The 19858-nt window shown below is 42.3% G+C and overlaps 1 protein-coding gene across 1 annotated transcript; it reads right to left on the bottom strand.

The window, feature by feature from the left end:
- Nucleotides 1–6997: 6997 nt before the first annotated feature.
- Nucleotides 6998–18380, bottom strand: ckap2l (cytoskeleton associated protein 2-like). Its single transcript, XM_083784107.1, has 9 exons — nucleotides 18194–18380; nucleotides 16610–16676; nucleotides 16462–16522; nucleotides 14209–15671; nucleotides 12766–12964; nucleotides 12244–12402; nucleotides 9154–9214; nucleotides 8718–8898; nucleotides 6998–7389 (listed from the first exon to the last, which is right to left on the bottom strand). Exons 1-9 carry the CDS (start codon nucleotides 18240–18242, stop codon nucleotides 7101–7103), a joined length of 2529 nt encoding a protein of 842 aa, XP_083640233.1. The 5' UTR covers nucleotides 18243–18380; the 3' UTR covers nucleotides 6998–7100.
- Between the last annotated feature and the right edge of the window lie 1478 nt (nucleotides 18381–19858).

Genomic DNA, 19858 nt, shown 5'->3' on the forward strand with positions numbered 1-19858 from the left:
CCTCTTTCCTATCTTGGTTAAACATGTTGGTATGCTATTATTTGAAGTTCACTTGGAATAAAATAAAGCAAATCAAAGTTTAATTTAACCTGGAACTTGATTTAAGTTTTCATTCTTTGATTTTATATAACATTAAGGATGTATGGAGGGAGTATGGACTATAACAATCATGACAACTCTAATTTAATATATGATAGATATTTGGAACATGCAGTAGTATATTTGAGAGGATACAGGTGTGTATAGCGGCCACCCATATCATTCTTTAGTTTATAACAAGCCTATGCATTTTTTTTTTTTTTAACCAGTAAAACACATTAAGACTGCGTCTCTTTTTCAAGTGGAAACTGGCCAAGCCGTAGAATACATAATTACACTTCAAAGCTGGTTTCTGTAAAGCCAATACCTCCAGAAACTAATATACAATATATACAACAAAACTCCAAAATGGAGTACACTAACAATAACCAGATACAAGAAATTTTGCATACAGAAAGTACATTGTGTACTTAATGTATGCATTTAATAGACGATAGTAGGTGGTGGGATTACAGTTTCCCTATTTCCTGTACCTATAATATTCCAGGAAACACTTCCTGAGCTGCATGTACCTCAGAGTTCATACAACCTAAAAATAGGCACATGTGGTAGAGGGCATGTCAAAGGCCAATCTGAGTGTTTAACAGTGCATTTTTACTTAGGGAGTGGAGGATGTTACCCAGCTGTCCTCTCTGTCAAGCCAGACGATCCTAGATTAGGATATGGCTGAAAAATAAGTGAGACTGTACTTCCGAATGTGTTACAGATCTACAAGCATGTTGTGAGCTTCTAGATATGCTATTGCCTGCACAAATTAAGCATTACAGGCCTTGTCAGAAAATCTGTTTTGCGACTTCCGAAGGGAGCGCAGCAGGCTGTCCACCGCATGTCATGACAAGTGATTTTATTTTCAAAGATTTGCGCTATACATACATCTTTTCTGTGCCAGAAACCAACTGCTGCTGTGCAGTCAATGAAAGCCTTGTGCAAGCTTAAATGTACCATCAACAGGAAGCCTGCATATGCCCAGTGACCTTGAAAACTCACCGGGCTTCATCCCTACAATAAATCTGCAGCACGACTGTGTGAAGCCATGGCTATAGAATGGAGCGATGGTAATGACGGTTTGGTAAGCGGCGGTGTTAAGAAGTTAACGCTCCCTGTCTATTTAAAAGGCATGCTGTGTGCGTCGTTGTGTTTCTACAATGTGTCATCGGTGCATCATCATGTGATCCGCGATTGCAGCCACGACAAGGATGCTAAATCCACTGCAGCTTATTCCACTTCCTCTACATAGCCATACTCTAATGCACGCACGGTCACTGTCTCTCTCCCTTCCACATGCACACACTTTCATTCACTTACACCCCTGGTTACCCCTCCCCTGCACGTTACACACAGCCTCTGTGACCTTTCCGAGCACTGAGTGATGAACAGTGTGTGTGTGTGTGTGTGTGTGTGAGAGAGAGAAAGAGAGAGTGTGAGAGAGGGGACAGCTCAAGGGCATGTAATACCACACTGGGCGCTGTGCCAGTGAAAGAAGGGATTATTTCACATGGCCTGGGTGCCCTGCTGGCCTGCTCCAGAGATACCGCCTGTCCATCACCGGCCATGCAGCAGGCATGGAGATGTTATAGTACTGCTCAGTAGTGTTATGTCATTCACATAAACATGCATACAGACACACACAAATAAAGCAACTTGTCAGCACTGTTGTGTTCAGTTATGCTTCATTGTCTTTACTCCTAACCAATTAAGCCCCAAATAAAAAAAAAATGCATCAAGCTTGTAGATTTACTATTTTTGTACATATTTGTAAAAACTAGAAAGATGCTAATAACTGCTTACATTTAGGAAACGTTAAATTTCAGCTTCAATCAAAACTATTGAGGAGAAAAACGCACAAGTAAATGTATAAAAGTGATCCATATTGGTGCACCAAGTCTATGTCGTCTACGTTTAACCCAGGCTTGCTAGGTCTGCTGCTTGCTTAAATCAACCCTTTACATTTTTCTCTCCGCCAGGCCGAAGGCATGGGGAGAGTGTATGTTTTGTCCGTGTGTGTGTCCGTCTGTTACTACCAGCTAATCTCCGGCACCGTTAAAACCCGGTCGATGCCAAACTTTGCACACACACTCCCTGGATGCCAACGATGAACCTCTGCCCCAAATTTTCCAGAACGGCCTGTTATAGCGCCAACAGGAGGCAGACTTTTGTTAAACACCTATTTTGTCCAAAAATCATATTCATATTCCATCCTGATTGGCTTTCAAAATTTGCAGGATTGGCAATTCATGTTTTGAACAAAAAGCCTCAAATCATGAACGCAGCGTGCAATTTATGTGATATCTTTCACAGAGGTTTCTACTAGGCTGAGGAATATATCCCACCCTTTTCACATTGGCCTGTTATAGCGCCACCAACAGGTGGATTTTTGCAACACACATTTTTGGAACAAAATGAGTCGAATCATCCAATTGCCATCCAAGGGTGAGAATAAATGGCACCCTTTTCACATTGGCCTATTATAGCGCCACCAGGAGGCCACAACCTGACCTGCCCTGGTGGAGACCTGTGCACCAACTTACTAGTTAAGATCGATTGGTTAACTCCAGTCCACACAGAAAGGCTCCAAGCAGGTTCAAACTATGGACCTTCTAGCTATAAGGTAACAGTGCTATCTACTGAGACACCATGCTAGATATTGTGCTGGTATACCACCTGTGATGAGACTGAGAAGTGAGAGAGCAGCTTGTGGTTAATAAAGTAAGACATTACTTTTATTCCACTGGTTGACACATTTACTGATTTTACTACTTTAAAAAAACCCAAACTACAATCTACAAAAAATATTTAATTATCTTTGCAAACTTTTAAAGTTGATTATCTTTGCCCATTTAGCTTTCAGAAGGTTCCCCTTCCATGACTTTTCCTAAATATATCAAATCATCTCAGATTTCTTTCTACATCTGAAACATTTTCTAAATATGAATTTAAGCATAGGCTACTTATACCATCTCTTACTTCAGTCAAGCCCTATTTTCAAAAATTACCAATCTGCCAGCAAGCCAGGCCACCAGCGTCACATCATGACATGTTGAGTGTGAGAGAGATACAAAGAAAGATATTTTGCTAATGATCCCTATTCCTGCACCACTGTGCAAGAATGGTGTAGTGTGAGAGAGGTGGCAACCTAGCTTGGTGGAAGCACCCCTGCTGAGTTTCCTCTTTAAATTTGCCTTAATACTCTGCCTGATTAAATGAAATGCATCACCACTGCCCCCTGGCAACAGGCTCGCCAATCCAAGCCCAGAGGCACCAAACAGAGAGGGAGAGAGAAAGAGTGTGATGTACTAGAGACAAATGGATGTATGGGAGGGGGTGAGAATGAGGGGGAGAAGTGGGTGAAAAGAAATGGGAGGCGTAAAATGACAAAGAAAAGAGGTTTGGTAGCGAGTGATTGTAGCGGTATGAGATGGGGTGATCCTGTGCCTGCTGGAGCAAATAACCTATAGTAGTGAATGAGGGGGCTTCTAAGCTATTTTTAGCCAGTGTTGCCATGTGTGGGGAATGTGCTTGGCTGAGATGCTTGCACTGGGCTCACACACAAACTGTACATTTTCTATGCGCATGACACCACATCATCATACTAATACCATGCATGAATGAGAACACCACCAGCTTGATTTCACCCAGTTGCTAAGGGCTGCACTGCACGTCACTTGTCGCCTCTGAGTTTTACTCTCTCCCATGATATCCTATACTATAGTAAAAAAAATATTATATATATATATATATACACACACACACACAAGGTTAAACACACCTCACACATGGATAAGGAATTTTTGCACAAGGATGTTAGCTAAATGTAGGTGTTACACACAGCCTATATCAGCAAACGTGTGTGCACCACACACGTGGGTATAAGAATGACCACATCTTTGTCAGAACTGTCTGCAATACCACCTCATGGCACACAGAGGCAACTCCAGTTTCCCCGATCTCACTTCTGCAATACAAAATGTTCCAACTTTCAAAGACCTCATTCAATACTAAATACAACAAATAGAAATGATAAAATATGTGCATGTGGTAGCTGCCTTTCAAAGTATTTTTCAAAGATTAACTGAGGATATTCATGAACACCTTTTAATAACAGTTGTAAAAAACTATACATCAGCTCATTTTGTATATTGTATAGACATAGACACACAAGTATGCAGTTGTATATAGTTGTCACACTGTGGCTCAAGAGGTAGAGCAGGTCGTCCAATGATCCATGGGTCGGCGGTTCGAATCCCGGCTCCTCCTGTCTACATGTCGAAGTGTCCTTGGGCAAGACACTGAACCCCCAATTGCTCCCGATGTGCTGGTTGGTACCTTGCATGGCTTCCGCCGCAATCGGTATATGAATGGGTGAATGTAATGCACAATCTATGTAAAGCGCCTTGGATAAAGGCGCTATATAAATGCACCATTTACCATTTACAATATTATCACAATATCAAGTTATTTGGTTAGAAATATTGTGATCATTTGATTTTGTCCATATCACCCTAACAGACCATAACAATGGTCTGGCATATTTAGATTAGCGTATATGTTTCACTGGCCACCCAGATGTTTTACATTAATTTCAGTACGATATTAAAAATCAACTGAAACTTGTGAAAAGCAGTTAAACACAAACCTTTATTGCAGCATTTGTCAAAGTTACAAATTACAATATCATTGTTTTTTTCACGCAACCACGTCCACGTGAACCCATAACATAAACTATCCGCAATTTGCAACTCTAGATTTCTTTTATAATGGGATTAATATAGAGTTGCAATAGCCTCCATTGACTCCCCATTCATCCAATTTGGTCTGCTTAAACAACGTTAAACTCACCAACATTGCAGCTGTAGTCCAACCTTGAACTCTGAACTCTTTCAATCTGCCGAACTTTTCTTTCATAAAAATCCACCGTAGACATGTTATGAGCTACTTTCTGTCAAGAAATTCTGTGCAGGCGATTATTTTTCTAGTGTTGCAGTTTGGAAGCACTCGTTTTTGTTAACGGGTCGTGCTGCTGCCTTCTGCATTAGGTGGAACGCAAGACCGTTCAGTGACATACGACGAGTGCTTCCAAACCCCAATCACCTGCAGAGGATGTCTTGACAGAAAGTAGCTCATAACATCTCTACGGTGGATTTTTATGAAAAACAAGCTCGGCAGATTGAAAGACGATAATTCAAGCTTGGACTACAGCTGAAATTTTGGTGAGTTTAACGTTGTTTAAGACAAGCAGATCGCAAACCAACTTGGATGAGTGGGGAGTCAATGGAGGGTATTGAAACTCTAGATTCATCCCATTATAAAAAAAATCTAGAGTTGCAAATCGCGGCTAAACATAAACCCTAGCATCCCTATTCTGGGCATGTCTGTTCGGTGAGCGATAACCACCAATACTGTGTAAATGTTGGCTATTTTCCTCATAGTGGTGAAAAGTAGAGGACTCAAGTACAGATCTCTGGGTGACTGTACTCAACAACATATGGACCGATACGTGGACTGATATACGACAAGTATTGACAAATGATCAGCAATGTTGTATGACATAGCTGACAGTTGTGAATAATCCCAGCTGAAGACAGTAAAGCCCATCAGAAATGAATGGGATACATTCTATAATTCCGTCCTCAGCTGGAGTACATTTAACTTAAAATTTCTTCAGAAAATTAGGAGTTCAGGCTCTCTCTCTCTTTTTTAAGAAACATATATACATAGTTATGTACAAAATTGTACATACATTGTTTTTGTAAGAGAAAAACAATGACCAAATAACATTCAGTGCAATTCATATCATACTGTACCACACCACAATGTATTCAACTGCCTTAAAGGACAACTTTTTTTCCCTCCAAACAAGGTTCATGTTTTAGATTATTAGAGAAAGTAAAATACAAGTGTTCTTTTTCCTTTCTCTTTTCAGGGGGCCTGGGCATTCAAACATGGGGCTAAATATGTATTTATTTTCAATTCTTTCTTTATTTACTACTAGACCCCAGGAAATTACAGTTGGCCACAAAAGCTCACAAGATCTATTGAATGTGAAGGGGGAGGTGACAATCTGACATATTGAGCCTACGACACAGTATGGCATCCCCCTAGTACTCCCTTCACATTCAGTAGATCCCATGATATTTTGTGGCCAAAATAATAATACTCATCTTTTACTTTCTCTAATAACCTACCCAGGCTTTTATTTTCGTTCGCATCGGCTCAAAAATGAAAGCCTGGGGGAACGAGACCCATTGCCTGGGGTGGGAGCTAGGGGCGGGGCTAGAGGAGTGGGAGTGAACTACAGTGCAGAGGGCCGTCGCTCCAAATTTGGTGACGTCAGCGTTGTCCGCTGACGTCTACCAGGGAGGGGGAGGGGCGGGCGCTCAGATCGGTGAACCAATATGATCCAGCGCATTGATCAATACAGCACCCACCCCTCCGCACTTTCCCCCTTGTTAGAAGAGGAATATATCACAAAGTTACCAAACACCCATCAACAATACAAGCCAGTAAAAAATTAAATTATAAAAATGATGAGAGTGCATGTCTGAAACCAACCACTCTGCTGTAAACGCATTGGCCCAGAAGACTCCCAGACAACCAGGTTAATGAACGATAAGGACAGGGAAGAGAAAAGGAAACATGGGAAACTAAAACTCCACCCCCAAACAATTCCTGAATATTTAACCCTGGGAACCCCTTTTGGTGTTTTAAACAGTATGTTATAATTTAGCTATTGAAAAATAGCAGATCTACAAGCTCATAGCGCACCACCGAGTGGCCCGCTATGAGCTTGTAGGTCTGCTATTTTTGAAAAATCGTGACAATATTTATTTCAGAAAACTGGAGGATTTAGAAGATTTTTTGTGGTTGAGCTAGTAGTCCCGACTCTGTAGCCCTCTTGATGGCCGATACATTTTTGCTAGTTTTGTGTGGCGGTGTGTACCTAAAATAGCTAAATGGCTATTTTTGGTGCGTGAGACCTTGCACAATGAAGTATACTAAGCCCTCTAAGCATCATCGTTGGTGAATAGCTGTACATGCACCTTGTCTTTCAGGGCTTCGTTCTCCATGTAGATGTACATGGGAGTGCCACGGCCGGATGGGCTAGCTTCTCTCGCCTCCCCATCTCCGTCCTCCTGGACCATGAGGTCATTGTAGGTGGACACACAGATGTCATGGTCTTGGAGGGAGGCCGGGTAGCGAAGAGAGGCCCCGTCAATTCTTACGGAGCGCCTCACGGGAGTGATGAAGCGCACCTCCTGGCCATTGACCCGCACTGGCTCCCTCTGTTTGCCACTGCAGGCAGAGCAAGACAAAATGAATGAAAATAGTTCACATCCAAATAGTTGTAGTGTATAACAACAATGCATGTCCAATTCTTTGGATTTGGTTTGTGTTCAGACGATTTTTCAAGTGCTGATATTGATCATTAATAAGTATAACCTTTACTAGTAACCTTTACCATATGGAATGATTTCATTACAGGCCATATATAGAGCGTGTCTTGAGTGTACAGGGGTTGATGAGGTCAGATCAACATATGGAATGTCAGAACAGGTCAGCTCCATATATGGAGATCTAAGGGTTGCAGCGGGGCAGTGTCTTGTGTACAGGGATTGATAAGGGTTCAGGTAGGGCCGAGCCTTAAAGGGATTGTGACATAAAAAAAAAAGGTTTTGGAATTGTTATTTCTTTCTTTTGGTTTTCTCATCTCAATTGCACCCAAAAAACATGAACTTTTAACATTCAGTAGATTTTCTGTGATCTGGGGTTTTCTGGCTCAAACAGGTGCTCTGATTTGCCGGCAGTAAGTGATGTAAGACCCTGCAAATCCCATATATGTCAATGGGATTTGCCAGCAGATGTCACTGTTTGCCTGTTTTCATTGTAGCCTTCCAAGGCTTCCAAACCCCAAAGAAAACTTCAGACCACAGAAAATCCACTGAATGTTCAAAGTTCAGGTTTTTTGGGTGTAATCGAGGTCATAAAACCTAAAAGAAAAAAGAAAAATAAATTAAAATGAATGTCATAAAACCTTTAATTTTCGGGCCGGTTGAGAACTGTAGTTTTCACTGGCTACTGGGCGCAGCTGCACTAATAACGGGCCCGCGGCAAAGTTACAGTTTGAATGGACATGTATCAGTCACAACTCACAAAGGAGACATCAAAGAGGAAGGATCAACATATGGAAATGTCAGAACAGGTCTTGGCTGGGAATGTTGCCCGTCAGAAACTTGTGCCTATGATTTATTTCCCCTTTTATTTAACGAGTGAAGCTAATAGATAGGGCAGTGAAATGGGACTAATTGACTCAGGTCGTCCGGGGTTCTGTACCTTATTTCCCTCTGTGCCAAAACACTTTAATGAAAATAGACTATCTACTAGTTTACATGCAACATTGTGAGCTTGTAGATCAGCTATGTTCGTTCGCCAATTATGCGACATGCAGGAAGATGGCATTAATGTGGTTAAAACAGTCATGTAGTAGATTGTAAAGGGTTCAGGCAGCTTCATAAAGTCATTATCAAGACCAAAATGACTTTGCATACAACCGGATTAACCTTAACCACTTAAATCATCTATACTTATAACTAGTACTACTACTTAGTAAAGTCTTCACATACTTCGGAGTCGGCGTTGATGTGATTTTGTACTTGATCATGGATGAGCTGCCTTTTTCCCCATAGATTCGTGCTCTGACAGGATTTGGGGTAAATGTGGGGGTTACTGCAGCCTCAGAAAGATTCTGCCCCTGTACGGGTGACTCCTCCTGCTTTTGCCGTTCTTGAGGTGTGCATGCACGACCTGGAAAAGAAAAATAATAATGATGTGTCCATTAACCACCACAAATTGGCGATAAGAAAGCATTTCCATTACCGGGATAATAATGTGCTTAATAATCAAATAAGTCATGGTGATCAGCCAATATAGCATGAGGGCACGTAAAATATTGGATGATATCCAATGGACTGGGGACATGTTAATACTACAGGAGAGGTGAAAGTGCAATAAACCTTTGGAAGGCAGCAATTCAACTATTGGTGTGTACAGCATCCTGACCTTGAATGTCATCCTTTTTCTTCAGGATATCAAACACGACATCACGCAGCCCGTCCACAGGCTACAACAAAGGAGAAAGATTGTATGAGTGACAGGCAAATACAGATCATATTGATATGGCTACCATTCCATTATCTGTTGAATCTTGGCCATGATTCACATTGGCCAAGATTCAACTGCGCACCCGGGTACACTTCATTCAACTTATGTGCCTCAGAGGGGCGCTGTGGACTACGGGGCTTTGGGAGACAGAGAATGTCATGTCACAGACGAGTCACTTTAAAAGTTTAGAGCAAATAAAGTTTGGCTGTGATTCCGACGTTGTCTTGAGTTATACAACAACATAACAATACACAACTAAAGCAGTGTGCGCCGATGGTCAGCGCAATGGGACTGTAAGTTATCTCTCGTCTGTATAGAGCACCGAAGTCTGACGTCAATATCAGTAGAGGGCGCCAAGTCCACTGGTTCATGTACTTTTTATTTGCATTGTAATACCCATAGGGGGATTTTAGATGGCCTCATATAAGAACTGTGTTTGAAAAATAAACAAATCATCGCGGCCGTTTCACTCATATGGATATGAAGAATCAACTGACTGAGAGAAAACTAATGTTACTGCTGCTGAATTAGTTAATTTTCGCTATAAACAGTCAGTCAGTCATATTTCATACAGTCTGACTGTTGTAAACAATACAGAGACACCTCCCCGACAATATCACAGACAGTTTGTTTATTTATGGACCACAATGCATATATGCTTACTGTAAGTCGCTCTGGATTAAGAGCGTCTGCTAAATGCCTAAATTGTAAATTGTGAGATGATTTTAAGAGGACACCATGCAATTCTCCATAGAGAAAAACTTCCATGAACCAGGGGATGAGCGAGTGACGTCAGGACTTTGGCGCTCTACGACAGTGACGTTGGTATGTTAACAGTAATTAGTGCCCCTCACTTCACAGTTCACACTGCTACTCAAACACTAGCGGATAATATCAATCATTCAAGTAGAACTACCAGAAGTACAACCCAGGTAAAATAATGTGTCAGCATAAAAAATACATACAGGTAAAATATATATAAGGCCTTTCTGTGTGGAGTTTGCATGTTCTCCCCGTGTCCCCTAGGGTAGGTACCCTCACAAAAAACATGCAGTAATCCTGGTCACTAAACTGCCTCTCCATGGCCAGCCGGGGCGCCTGATGGAGGGGAAAGGAACTGGTTGGAATAACGTGTTCCTTCCACGCGCTACGTCCAACCAGGGAAACTCCCCCCTGTCAGGTGTAAAGGAGCAACTTGGACACTCAGGGATTGAAGGAAGCATGAGTTCAAGTCCGTTGCTCTCCCCATGTCCCCCATATATGGGGACTAGGTTGGCGGAGGGTGTGTAGAGCCCAGGATCACATTAGATGATTGAGACAGGGGTGAAAAATGGGTTACAAAATCGTGGGATAAAAATGTTAAGTTTAAAAAAAAGAATGTATATATATATATATATATATATATAAATAAATTACGATTATAGGTCACTTCCTCCTCTTAGCACGGATGGCTTTTACATTGCAGCAATCCGTATCCGAGACTCGATTGATTGCGGTCCCGGGATACGGTTGGGGCGATCTGCTACCGGGAGCGGTACGCATCGTTCACACTACCAAAACATTTGCCAAGTGGTCCGAGTGCTTACCCGGCCCCCGGGACCATAGTCTGATTCCCCTATAAAACACATTGTGTGAGTGTTAACTAATACCTACTAGGCATTTGACAAGGCAGTTCAACAGATCCATAATTTTCCAAAAAGAATATTATGACATTAGAAATGAGACTTTAAACTAGTGACTGGAAGCAGAAAGTATTCATGACCATGTTTATTAAGGTAATACAGTCTAGGTGAAGTTGGGCCCAAATACATGGACTTCTATGGGGCTATGGGGTTTTTTTGGGTCCAGTGACAGCGCCACAACAGGCCATTATATGAACTTTCAGGAGTTTCAGGCTTCACAAAATATCTGTCTGACTGCCCCCCTGGAACGCACACAGTCACACAGACCTTTTGTTTTACTGAGTGCGTGTGTTTTTGTGTGTGATACAGCTGTGCCCTCTGGTGGCGGGCGGGTGGTGTTACAGCATGACAGACAGACAAGCCAGTCAGGCTTCCATAGTAATGGCTCACTGATGTTGGCAAAAACGCCATGCTTCTGTGTCACACATGGAATAGGAAATAAAGTACCGTAATCAATTTGTTTGATGTGGACACGTGGTTCTACACACTGTGAACATGGAAGAATGGTCTGTCATTATGGCCTATCTACAGTACATTGCTATGGGACTACATTGGAAATAAGCTGTCAAGCTTTTCTTGTGTTTTTAAGAGATGTGTCATGAATATGCATGTAACAAAAACATCAAAATTATTCGGTGCTGTGAAAAGTGATCATCTTTTGTGTGAATAAGGGGGACCCAACCATAGTAGGTACTAGGTAGACCTGTGAAGTTCTCAAAGGACTGGTAATTAATCAGTATCACATCAAACACTGTTCATAGTGAAACAAAGTTGAGCTGGCTTTATTACTGGGGCTCCCTCTTAAGGTATGCAAAACAGTGAGTCTTCACTTTTAAAGCCAGAGATCAATTTCAAGCCATGGGATAAAGAAATTATGAGCAAGACCATCTAACTGGTCCGATATTCCAAAAATAGTCTCCTCATTGACTTATACTGCACAGGTCTGTAAAACAGGTCTCAAAGTCACTATTTAGCTGCTAGATAGTGACTTTGAGACCTGCTTTTGGTTGCTTTCATATATGTGATCAATTTTATCACATGAAAGCAACCAAAAGCAAATTCTGCATTACAAAACAAGAAATATAAGTTCATCATGGATGGCCACAATTGTTAAAAAAGCCATCTCATCAATATTTTTAGTTAAAATGATGACAAGGCAACTACTGTTGCCACAAAAGTGGCTTACCGGTAAGTGCTTTAAGACTTCAATGCAAACTCTGAAGAATTCTATTCCATGGGCTTACAGCTAGTAACAGAGTAATGACAGGTGATGGGCAGAGCACATTACCCGACTGTGGACACTTACCTCCAGAACTACACGCACAGCCTCCTCAAACATGGGCAGGACTTCCAGGTTGCCCTGTCGCTCCATCAGGCGGGCCTGACAGATCCAGTACTTGGCAAACTTCTGAGCCATCGCAGGCAACCGAGAGAGGTGTTCCAGCACCTGCTCTTGGGGGCAACCCTGCAGGAGCATACCATCGAACACATCACTAAACAAACCTAGTTCAGAGATAAATACACCCTGCAGGAGCATACCATCGAACACATCACTAAACAAACCTAGTTCAGAGATAAACACACCCTGCAGGAGCATACCATCGAACACATCACTAAACAAACCTAGTTCAGAGATAAATACACCCTGCAGGAGCATACCATCGAACACATCGCTAAACAAACCTAGTTCAGAGATAAATACACCCTGCACGTCTCTGAAGAAAGTTCTTCAGAACTCAGGGAAAACAAAACAAATGAGAATTTAGGGACACAATTTCACAGACAGGCAGGTTTGCATTGCATGTTATTTGTGAACAGATTTAAGTACCTCTTCCAGCAGTTTTACACAGTCAGCCAGGGACCTGTCCACAGCACAGATCAGGGCTCGGGTGTCATCGTCATCGTCCATGTTGGTCCAGTAAGGCTGTGGCAACGCCACAGTACGCCCAACGTGAGCAGGCCTCACCTGCATTGGAGGACGCTTGTAAGAGATGCCCTTAGCTTCTCGCCATTCCCGGAGCTTTCGCCTTTGGACCAAACAATAGAGCGTAAAACTGAGAATTATATGACATTTAATTAAAGGTCAAAGACAGGATATTTCCCAGGTTAGTGCCTAATAATTTAAACTCCACATGGGGCATGTGTTCAGGATGGCACAGGATCGTATACCTAAGGTCGCTCTAGGATGGACTCCTGTAGGGAAAAGGAAGAAAGGTCGGGCCAAAATAACCTGGCGCCGAACTGTGGGTAGCAGAGTTGAAGGAAATTAACCTGACATTGGGCGAGGCACAACATGCAGCCCAAGACAGGTCCGGATGGAGGAAGATCGTTAAGGCCTATGTCCCACCTGGGACGAAGAGGATTAACTAAGTAATTTAAACTCCAATACGTGTACCTAATTGCTAATAGAGTGCTATTATAATCATACTATAATTAACCGAATGTCTGAGTGTGTGTCCGTGTGTGTGTCTGTCAGAAACAGTGCCGTAACTCCTTACTGCCTGCACCAATCACTCCCACTTTTCACACAGGCATTGACCATATGAATATGGAGGGCGTAACGAAGCCCTTATTTCGATTTGACACACATTAATGATTATTAATTAATGTATTAGTCAATTACAAACGCACCAAGGCGCAGTACCCTTCACGGCCACAAGGACTAGTAATAATAATAGAGTAAACCACTAAGAGGTGAAAGTGCTCATGCCTCAGACCCAGAGTGGTACGCTTGTGATATTTTAGTTAATTTGACAATTTATTGCATTAAAGAGAACCATACAATAATAATTTTCCAGCTTGTGTTCCAGTTCCCCAGACTTTGTTTACTTAAAACTAAGTGCTGAAGAGAAGTGGGGACCCTTGTTATTGAACAAACACTCACTATAAAGCAATGATTGCTACGGGAATAATAGAGCTACTGTTAAGCAACTTCAATTTCATGACATGAGTATAGTAGTAAATTACTCTTCATGTGACCACCGCGCTCCGACTGTAGGTGCGCTAGTACCCGTTCAAAACATATAAAAAATAACGGTAGTGGGTTGCACATAAAGACTAAAATTGTTTATTTCATATTTGAACAGGGACAAACGTTTCGGCTATCCAGCCTTCATCAGTGTCCCTGTTCAAATATGAAATAAACAATTTGAACTGAAGTCTTGGTGTGTGCGACCCACTACCATTATTTTGATGAGTATAGTAGTGTCATGATCGTCTTCTCTGTGCACAACACTGTATGCGAGAGGAAATAATTTAAATTTAAACTTACATTCTATCCTCCTGAGCTGCTGTCAAGTTATGTTTCTCCGTCTGAGGCACTACTGTAGCCTGTGCTCTCGGGGTCTTCGTGTCTGTGGCCCATTCCACCAGACTGAGACTCTTCGCACGCCGTGGCACTGTCTGTGGTACATATGGTATACCAGCTCTTTTTGTACTTGTACACTCTTCTCTCTTGTTATTATTCGCCACTCTATGCACCTTGTCTTTCTCTGTCAGCTCGGCAGCATGTGTGGCCTTCTTTGAAACTGTGTTCTGCCGCTGGCCTCCTGCCTCGGAGGTGCCTCCGGAGCCACCCTTCTGTGATTGGATATTACCTGTCCCTGCAAACCCAGATCTGTGCTCTGAAGCCTTCTTTGATGGTTGAACTGATTTAGCATATTTTGTCACTATCGCCTTCTGATCTGGCTTGGCGGGTGCTGTTGTGGGTCTGGTAGATGTTGCTTTGAATGCAGTAGGAGGTCGATTCTGATGCGATTCTTTTGTTGAATCAGTAGCACTGTTGTTGTCCATCCCTCTATGCACATTGTCTTTCCCTTTCATCCCAGCAGTATGTGTGGTCCTGTTCGACACTGTGTTCTGCCGTTGGCCTCCTGCCCCAGATGATCCTCCTGAGCCAACCTTTTGTGGTTGGGCATTACCAGTCCCTTCAACCCCAGATCTGTGCTCTGAAGCCTTCTTTGACAATTGAACTGATTTAATGGATTTTGTCACTCTCTCATTCTGATGTTGCTTGATGGGTGCTGTTGTGGACCTGGTGGATGTTGCTTTGAATGTTGTAGGAGGTCGATTCTGAAGTGATGGCTTAAGAGATTTGACTGGAGGTGGTTTTGAAACGGTCTTGTTCAGCGTCTTTGCTTTAATGACAGTATCGGAAGCCCCAGTGGCCGTGATTCTTGTATGCTTGAGACCAACTGTGGTGGAAAATGGTTTGCCTCGAGCCAAGGTGGATTTTTGGGCAACTGATGAGACTAATCTTGTGGTATTATTGGAGTATCCTCTGTTAGCTGTGGAACTAGCAGTGGTGGTTGCTGTTGGGATGGTGGTTCTAGGCTGCAGCACAGCAGGAAGGAGGCCGGTTCTGGTTTTGGTAATGGGGCCAAGGCTCATTCTGGAACTGTACGTCACCTGGAGGCCTGATTTGGCTACACGTGTAGCCCAACTGTCTCGATTTGGCTGGGATGCAGTTGGGCGGGGAATGTTTGAAAGAGACTTGGATGAACTATAGCGAACAGGTGGTTTAATTCCCATATTAATCTGCTTTTTGGGTTTATTGGTTGCATTAAGGTTGGATTTTAAGGATGCAATAGTGTATTTTCTTGTATGCGCTCCATTTTCACTCAATCCAGTTCTTGGGGGCTGTGAAGCACCCTTAGTGATCCAAGGTTGGATCTTTCGGGCCTCATTTCTCATATTGCCTGCATTTGGAGCCTGGTTCTCTTTACTTTTGGCTGACTGTGTGGAGAGGAAAAAAGCAACTGTTACACATAATGTCAAGTAAATCCATTCACAAGTATGCATTTATACTGAAATGGCAGATTATTACAGAGAAGTCTACATCGGAAACATTGTTCTTCATGATAGAGTTCAATGGATCAAGAGTTTGTGAAATTACAATGTGAACCAAATTACTTCTACCTCCCTACTAAGGGAGTAAAACGCATTGATAAAGTTGATGAGGTCAGAGATGCACACACCTACAATAATTAGACATTTACATTTACTCTCAACGAATCCAAGTCGAACTGGGTTCATGGTGTTCTTTGTCATTACATAGTTTCCTATGCAGAGCGATATTTTTTGTCAGGTCAGAGCCATTCATTTATTAATTTTTAAAGTGAAGATTGTCTTCTATCATGCTGCCCTTGAGAAAATAATGCGTTATTTTATCTCATCTTGGTTAAATTACTGCAATTCCTTGTACTCTAGAGTAGACTTCCTCAGAAAACAATCTCATGTCTTGTCCAAATTCCTGCAACTGCTAGGCTTTTAACTCGAGACGTGAACAGTGAACACATTACACCCATCCTAGTATTTTTGTGTACAGGCTGCACTTTGTTTCAACTCTGTTGTTGTAAATGTGCCTTATAAATAAAGTGGATTGGATGTCCTCTCTCCACTGGTTGCCTCAACAAAACAGTTTGTTTTATGGCTTGCCTCCCACAGCTGGCAAAATAAAATACAGTAAAGTAAATAAATGAATAAAACAAGAGAGAAAGCATGCATTTTATTGCATTACACTTACGTCAGGTTTTACTGTGGACATAGCAGGCTTCTTAGCCTCATTTCCACCTCGGAGATATGGCCTGAGGAGGTAAATTAAATTGACGTTAGATGTGTGAATGCACAAAGAGGCAATAGAGATGTCAATCAGGAATACAAAGTTATCTTACTTAGAGTTGGGCGGTTTCATCCTCCCCTTTGCTGCCAAGTATTCCATTAACTTCTGCTTCCGTAACTCTGTGACAGACAAAAACAGAGTTGACCCATAATGATGTACTTAAACTCTAGTCTACATTATACTTCGTTGACACCCCTTTCCCTCTACAACAAATCTCTTCTCAGAAAAACAGCTTGTAGATCAGCTATTGAATGTACCATGTAGTGTAGTGCAGCGGTTCCCAAAGTGGGGTCCGCGACGCATAGCCAGGGGGTACCCAAGCCCCCTTAAAAAAAAGGAAAAAAAGAAAAACGTTTTTTTTTTTTTTTTTTTTTTTTGAGGGGGCTAGTGAATCATGGTGTGTGTGTGATATGAAATGTCCAGTACCTCCCCAGTGTCTGCCCTGCAGTGTCTGCCCAGTGCCTCCCCAGTGTCCGCCATGGTGCCTCCCCAGTGTCCCCTGAGTGCCTCCCCTGTGTCCCCCTGAGTGCCTCCCCAGTGGCGGCAGTTTCTCCCCAGTGTCCCCTCAGTGCCTCCCCAGTGGCCCCCTGAGTGCCTCCCCAGTGTCCCCTCAGTGCCTCCCCAGTGTCCCCTCAGTGCCTCCCCAGTGTCCCCTCAGTGCCTCCCCAGTGCCTGCCCAGTGTCCCCCCAGTGTCTCCAATAGCAATACAAGAGCAATAATACAAATTAATCTTAATTTATTAATCTTATTAATTAATTATTGAATCAAATTAATTAATTAATCAAAATGTTCGACGCAAGAAGGCCGCCCTGCGGCCTGCGCCCAGCACCATGCCAAAGCTTTTTCCTGCAGGAAACACTGCTTGTGGTTGTAAATATATTGTTATCTGTGTTGCGAGGATGAGGGGGTACCTGGAAAAATATCTACCCCAAAAGGGGTACCTGGTCCAAAAAAGTTTGGGAACCCCTGGTGTAGTGTACTATTAGCTTTGGTTCATAGCTCTAATGCGTTGCATTTGAGCTATGGACCAGAGCTGTGTACCATCAAGATATGCCCAGAAAAGTGGGCATGTCTCCTAGTTCTCCTATTCACAAGAAGTGCCCATGCTAGATACAAGATAACCGATGGCCGTCTTGAACCAAGGGAAGGCCATGTCCAAGCAGAAGCAGTACATTCTTAATAAATACTCAGTGAGTGGACTCTCAGTTGCATTCCAAGTACAGTTGGGATAGTTTTGTGAGTGTGTGTTTTCGTACAAATTGACTAGCAGTAGAAGGCTATGGAGCAGAGCTACAAATTGACATACTTATGCGTATTATTTAGATCAAGTAGTACAGCCTGCCTGCTATTTAATTCATTCAGATTAACAATTATCTGATTTCTTTCCCTATTAATTCAATTAATTATATTCTTTTCAGTTCCCATTTCGTGGTTAATGGTTATTGTCGTTTTTGATTAAATAAAATAATGTGTAACTCGAGTCTCGACAGTAGAAATACATCATGTGACAGATCTCATGATCATAATAATAATAATGTGGTCGTAGTAGGAATTTTACCATAATATCACTAATGACTATAGTAATGTTAGCAGTAGCTAACCAATTTAGCTTAGCCATGTTAGCCAACTGGCTACCTTTTCTGCAAAGCTCCGGCTCATTCACGGTCCCCCCTTCATCATCCATGATCTAGAATAATTCTTCTCTTTCGCTGATCAGAGATGCAACTAAACGGTTAGCTGTTGTTCGCACTCGCGGCGGTTTAGTTATGTTGGTTAACTTGAATCCGGTCACGGTCACGGTCTTACGGTAGCCTAACTGTTTTGTTTACACTCTCGCATACTTCGGCAACAGGCAAGCCTCCGCTCAGTCCACTGTGAATGGATTTGAAACGGCCGGTTTAACGGTTCCTCTCCTGCCATTGGTGTGTTTATATTCGAAAAGCTATAGAGCACCGAAGTCTGACGTCACTTTCAGTAGAGGGCGTCAGTCCCCAGGTTCATGTATTTGTTTAGTTGCATTGAAATCACCATAGGAGGAGTTTTAGATTGATTCATATAAGAACTGTGTTTGAAAAATAAACATGTCATCCCGGCCGCTTCACTCACATGGATATGAAGAATCAACTGACTGAGAGAAAACGCTAATGTTACTGCTGCTGAATTAGTTAGATTTTCGCTAGAAGCAGACTGTATCATATATGAGTGACTGACTGTTGCAAACGATACAGAGACACCTCCCTGACAATAACGCCGAGACAGCTTGTTTATTTTTGGACCACAACGCTTATAGTAGACGATATTAAGATCACCCCATGTTATTCTCCATAGAGAAACTACTTCCGTGAACCAGGGGAATCGTCGGGATGAGCGAGTTACGTCAGGACTTCGGTGCTCTATGGGCTAGGGCTCGAGTTTATCCCATGGCCCGAAGGCACGGGCGTGCTGTGATTAGCTAGTTTAAGCCAATCACGGAGCCACTATCCGCCCAGTCTATGGGGTGAGGAAACCTGATCGTCACCTGTGAGGGCCTAACCTCACATCACCAGGCTTTCCACCGAGTGAGGGCCTGGGGGTTCTTTCAGAATTATTTATTTAATGCAATATGCAATGTATTTAAATATTTAATTGAGCACACGCACGCGCACACGCACGCACACACACACACACACACACACACACACACACACACACACACACACACACACACACACACACACACACAACCAGCAACATAACAGTTTGATCGATTGAAATATTTATTAACAGTTTGCAGAATTACAGTACATTTCAAGGCAAGCACAACTCAATACAAAGACTGTTAACTGTGAGTGGACGTGGACGACCCAATAAAGCATTACACTTGTTTACAAGAGGGTCCACCTTGTTAATTCGTCAAAAAGTGAGTTGTAAGACCATGCTCGTTATTCAATATAGCAATTGTATTAACTGTGCCATAGTTCTTTCTGTGTTTCATTGTAGGCTAGTTAATGCTACGTATCTCATATGGACTATGCTGCAATCCATGGGACAGGACCTAAGCCTAAGGACAGGACAGGTTTAGTTGTAGTGAGCAAATTACAAATACATATTCATAAATATCAGTTAAAATGGTGCATAAATAAATAAATAGCAAATAATTGTATTAAATAGTAGACTATACAGTGTAATCAGAGCGAAATATCACTCACTCTACCTTAAATATCACTCTGCTCACAATTAGCGCAATAGAGACACCTTGTGGTGAACTTTGACAAAGTCAATACACCCAGTGTTAACTTGCTGTACTCAGTACATACATGC

Source organism: Protomyctophum parallelum, assembly GCF_964188405.1.
Source record: "Protomyctophum parallelum genome assembly, chromosome: 15".
Lineage (NCBI taxonomy): Eukaryota > Metazoa > Chordata > Actinopteri > Myctophiformes > Myctophidae > Protomyctophum > Protomyctophum parallelum.